Source organism: Cynara cardunculus, assembly GCF_001531365.2.
Source record: "Cynara cardunculus var. scolymus isolate 2C chromosome LG 2, CcrdV1, whole genome shotgun sequence".
NCBI lineage: Eukaryota > Viridiplantae > Streptophyta > Magnoliopsida > Asterales > Asteraceae > Cynara > Cynara cardunculus.
This window is the reverse complement of record NC_037529.1, coordinates 2,928,676-2,934,675: the sequence shown is the minus strand read 5'-3', so window position 1 is coordinate 2,934,675 and position 6,000 is coordinate 2,928,676. Positions and strand designations below refer to the sequence as shown.

Genomic DNA, 6,000 nt, shown 5'->3' with positions numbered 1-6,000 from the left:
CATCCACAATAAAAATGATTAATCAACCTCTCATAATTACAAAAAAAAATGAACAAAATAAAAAATTATGATTAGTTGAATGAAGTTTGTACGATTTGTACAAATTAGGTGGTTTTTATTTGAACGCTCCCCTATATATATATACACATACATGAAGTAGATGATGTTTGACTTTTTGGTAAAACTCATACCCCTCTTTCAAGATATATACAATCTACTTACCTTATGCAATGCAAATACGACACCGTTCAGTTCTACCATTATATCGCTTGGAACATCGCGAAATATCCTGCAAAAGAGACAAAAGTTTTACCTTAAGAACTCGCATTATGTTCTAAGGTATAGTAGCCATTCGATCTTTCTCTATAACTAAACCTATGCGTTGTTTGGTTGGTTTTACATATTGTATGCGTGGATTAATCTGTCTGTATAGATTGAGAATTTTTTTGTTTGAGAGAGTTTTTTTCATAGATGAAATGAACGTGTTTTTTTAATTGAGAGCGGCAAGTGGAAAAATCTTAACTTTTTGCATAAAGCACCCCCTAAAAGCTTATTGAACATGCAACTTTATATACCGTTAAGCCACTACCAAAGAGTCTTATACAAGTGACTGAATAAACTGCGAGTCTCATTAATTTCATTAAGCTGCTAACAAACAGACCCCTAGAAAGCTAATGGGCAGACTTTGACTCGAATAACACACACCCAATTGGTGGTAGCAAACGACCCTTAATTCTTGTCAATTTTTGAAACTAAAACTAGTCCGATATCGACTCTTCAAGGGTCAACATCGAACTACAAGTGCACCCGTTCTCACTTATTTGTATCTTTACTAGAGAAAAAAGAACGGAAGTAGAGATGAAAGAGTGACGAACCATTCATTGTAGCGCTGGCGGGAACTCTTCGCCGGAATGAGCTGAGGAGGTTGGTGGGTGTGGTGGTGGTGGTGGTTGTTGTCCATGAAGAGAGGTGTAGGAGCAAGAAGAGTGATGGAGTGGTAGAAAAATGGAAATGTTTGAGATCTTCTTTGGCCATTTTTGGTCAATTATGGAACATCATAAGATTTGCAAATGGGTCTCTGTTTTCTCTTGTAGGGTCATTGATATTAATTGGTTTTTAAAATATAAAAAAAAATGTTACCAAAATCAGATAGTTAAGTTACATTTTCATCCCTATGGTTTGTTAAAAATTACAGATTTTGTCCCTTTAGTTTTGAAATTATGATTTTCGTCTCTGTGGTTTGCGACTCATTTCTATTTTCGTTCTTGAAGCTAAACACTACTTTTGAGTACGAGAGAGTTAAAACAATAGTAATTTTTTTTTATCAATAGTTGTTTATGTAAACTAAAAGTAAACCGCAAGTAAAGCCTACAGGGGAACAATCATACTTTCTCTTTTTGACAATGAAATGAGATACCACAAACATCATTATCTTTTAAAGGTGGGGTTTGTTATTTAAGAGTTGTTGAAGTCTGAAATCTGATTTCACTTTTGATTTATAAGAGGTGGTACTGATGTCTAAAATTTGAGTCAGTAAGACTGTTTGTTTTTACGTCTGAAATATGAATCTATCAAACTAGTACAAAAATATAAAGGATAAATAGTTTTTATAAAAGTATAAAAATTAATAGTTTTTGTAAACAAATCTCTTCCAGCCTCCAAAATATGAACCATTTGATAGAGGGCGGATTAGAACTAGGAGGTATTAAGGGATATCTTTAGCACTTAAAATTTTAGAGGATATTTAGAGTTTTTAAGTTCTCTTATTTAAAAAAAAAACGCTCTTAATACCCAAACATGAAACATCTGAACGAATTAGACTTCAAATGTATTAAGAGACAATTTTGAAAAAAACAAACAAAACCTAAGTAAAACGTTGTATTTTATTTAAAAATTAAAAATAATTATTATTTAGTTTCAAATTTAAATTTTGGCATCTTTCGATAAGTAATTTTTCTAATAAAATATTTTAATATTTTTGAAATGAAAATGTTGTATTCTGTCAGGTATGAAAATGAAATAAATTTGTACTTGATTTGAGGAGGTAAAGGGGCGCAAAGAAAGGGAGAATTGAAACTTCTGTTCGATCCATAAAACAAAAAGTCAAATAATATGAATTGGTCTTACGGGTCTCACGAAAAAACCATATAATTTATACAAACCGTGCAAACCACCCTCCTTCGTCGATTTCATTGTTTAATCTTATAAATTTTTTTCATGAAATTGTTAATCTTGTGAAATTGTTTCATATAATATTTTTTTTATTAAGTTGTTTCATATATGGTTATGAAATTGTTTCATATAATATTTAATAAAATTTTAATGAAATTGTTTCATGTATTTTTCTAAAATTAAAATAATGAAGATGATAATATTCATAGTTAACGCCCTCCACAATAATAATGATTAATTAACCTCTCATAATTACAAAAAAATGAACAAAATGAAAAATTGTGATTGGTTGAATGAGGTTTGTATGATTTGTACAAATTGTATGTTTTGTATTTGATCACTCCTCTATATATATATTAGAAGAATACTCGTAAAATGCATCGAGATTTCAATGTTTTGTTTTATTCTTTATCTATGTCGATATAATATGATTTTATGTGTTTTTGATAAATCGATAATGCTTTTATTTTTAAATAAAATATAAATTTAAAAATATCATAAAATTTTAAAAAACAATATATCAATTTTAGTATCAACTTGACTATTTGAAAGTTCTTGTTTTGTTTAATTTTTTTAATTCAATTTTTTTATTATAGTTTAATTTAAGGTAGCAAATTAATTTAATTTAGGTTTAATAATATAATTTTTTATAAAAATAATAATTAAGAATTATATTAGAACTCAATTATTTCAATTATATTTTAGATTTTTTATATTTAAAATAAGATATTTATCATATATTTTATTATGTTTATTTGCAAGTTACACAAATTTAAACATGAAGTTTTAATATGTTGTACTTACGCATAATTTACTTGTAATCTTAAATTTCAAGTAATTTGCATTAATAAACAGTATTTCGTGCATAAAAAATGGTTTTTAAGAGTTTTTATTAAATGCTTTATAATAGTGTGTGTGTGTGTGTGTTTTTGTGTGTGTATATATATATATATATATATATATATATAATTAAATTGTTTATTTTTGTATGGTTTATATCTATGTCAATAATTTAATTTCAAGATCAATAAAGTTTAATTATATCATTTATTGAATTAAAAACTCTTGTCGTAAATTAAATCATACCGATAAGCTATTTCATATTTATATTTACGGCATCACAATTCATTTTGTATGAAGCAATATCATTGATATGATCGTCTCAAACATGTAGTTCAGTTAGCAAAAACATCGAATTTACTTTATCTAAATACAAGATGGTCTCGGGTTCGATCCCCCCTTTCAGTGCTAATCTCAGCATCTAAGTGAGTCAAAAACTGCTCTATCACATCAGTGCCATTAGATACGGGTTTCGTATGAGGTTATCGATAATCAATCTTTACCCAGATATCATTGACATGATTCTAATCATGTAAATGTAATTAACTAAAAGAGTTTTTGATAAAGCAGAAAACCATGATTTTGACTGCTTACCAAGAAAATATACATAAGCAACTTTAGGTAAAGAGCAAAATTGTTAATATTTCAAATGATAGATAACAAATTCGTTCAGTTGTCAGCCCTTCAAAATATATTTGCAAAACATAACAAATATTAAATCAGTATCATTTTAATCAAATCAGTTACAGTATCAATATATGTATAAAGGTGTAAAATGTACGTGAGACAGTAGGAAAACGAATGTATATGTATTGCTTAATGCAAGTAATCAGATGTACTAATATGACTGTTCTTACAACTGATGTTATTGTTGTATCATTTCTTATATACATCAGTAGTATTTGGTGAACGTGATCACCCATTAATATTATATTCCATCAAAGCATATGAGGGTATTTCCTTGCAAAACATAGACACGTATAAAGTAAGGTACTTTGACCTACATGCGGGGACGTACCTATAGCGGTGCATACGGTGGCACGTGCCACCGCGTTATTCATCCGTCGAAAGGTGAAAAATTTTAAGTTCGTGAAAAGTGCAACCATAATAATTTGTTATGTGTCATTGTATGTATTTGAAACTACAATGAGAACAAGTTTTATTTGATAGAGTTGGTTTGCAAAACTTTTATTCCACCTCAGACCCAAGTTCAAATCTTGTTAGTGTTATTCTCTTAGTCAAATGGTGTCATCGTTTGAAAAAAAAATTCGTATATTTGTTTCTTATAGTCAAACGGTGCCACCGTTTGAAAATTTTTCCATGTATATTTTTTTATAGTCAAATGGTATCACCGTTTGAAAAAAATTTATGAGTTCATCCTTGCCCGCATGTTGTCTTTAGGTTAGGTTAGACACTAGCATTATTGATACTGAATCATGACATAATTGACCATCCTCACCATAAAAGAAATCACTCATGTATCATGAATGCTTACAATTGTAGCAATTTGATGATGTTTGTCTATCATTTAGACATAAAACGAAGTTATAAGATCACTTCATATGTAAATTATCGTAACAATAATATCTGATAAAATAGATTGATCAAGCGGTTTTCTGATTACATGTTTTTATGAAAAAAAATATAACTAGAATTACTAATATTCACATGACCATATCACCTACATTATAAAAATTAATAATTTATTTTAAAATTATTCGTAATGAAATTATGGTGCTGAATGGTTAAGAGACACCCAAGATACAAAATCATTCAGATGATTTTAGAACCATTAAGATGCAGATTTATTTTTGCCAAACAAGATCCACCTTTTAGCGATTCAAAAATCGCCTCTTAATAAAATTATTAAGAGGTAAACAAACAACTCTTAAGTCGAGACGTTTTCACAAATTACGATGATCATCTTGTAATTTTAAAATTAAAAGAATAAAAAGTGTTAATTGTTGAAAACTACAGGGACCAAGTTTGTAATTTACTCTTACTAAAATATAGATATAGATATAAAGAAACGAATGATTCATGTCGTCGTGAAAGGGGACCTTTTGATAGTCAATATACCTTTTCTCTATTAGAAAATATGATTTTGGAGCACTTGCACGCCAATGCTTTTTTGGGGTGGTGTAATAATAATATAAAAGCATCCTATGGTACGAGTCAATATTCACTGATCATTTGGTTTTAGATTATGTCTCATTAACGTTATATATGTTATTACACATTTTAATTGCATAATTATGACAATCATATAATAAATTACGAAAAATCAATAGACATAAATGAGCGAATGGATTTGTATGCGTTTTTTTATACTGTTGTGGATGTGTATGTGTATGGATGATGATGTCGTCAACATAGATATGGTAGGAGGAGGTCAAGGTAGCGACGGAGAAATACTTTAGTGATAAAGATCTATATAAACCATAAGGGTGATGCCTGATTGGTTTGAACTTGACTCCAAAGGTCAAAAATACCAGGAGGTCTCAAGTTCAAATCCAAAGAGGAATAAAATCCCCTTGTGGCCACGAAGGTTCAAATTGGTGACTCCGGACTATTTATAAAGCAGGTGGTCACCTTGAGATTAGTCGGCTTGCATAGCGGGTTGGATATCCAGGTTAATAAAAAAAATCTATATAATACACACACACACACACACACATATATATATATATATATATATATGTGTGTGTGTGTGTGTATGTATGTAGAGGTGCTCACTGTTCATGGGTTGAGTTGATTGGGTTGAAGACATTTGAACAACCCAACCCAATGCTTGTGGTTTGAATTTTTTTAACCCAACCCAAACCAACCAAACCGTACGCGTTGATCGGGTTAGTCGAGTTGATAATTTGGTACATTAAAATATTTTTCTAACTTTGAATATGTTATTTTTGCTCATAATTTTTTTTTCATCAACAACCATTTGATACAAATTATCCATACTTCTTACGTATATCACATGCAATTAAT

General features: G+C 29.4%; 1 protein-coding gene across 1 annotated transcript in view; it reads right to left on the bottom strand.

Moving 5' to 3' along the window:
* LOC112508014 (BTB/POZ domain-containing protein At5g48800) overlaps window positions 1–961 on the bottom strand; it is a 7,698-nt gene extending 6,737 nt beyond the window's left edge. Inside the window, exons 1-2 of the mRNA XM_025112792.1 lie at window positions 876–961; window positions 223–289 (exon numbers count right to left, since the gene is read on the bottom strand). Coding sequence (XP_024968560.1) covers window positions 223–289; window positions 876–961 — 153 coding nt within the window. The remainder of the gene's footprint in view (window positions 1–222; window positions 290–875) is intronic.
* Window positions 962–6,000: the final 5,039 nt, after the last annotated feature.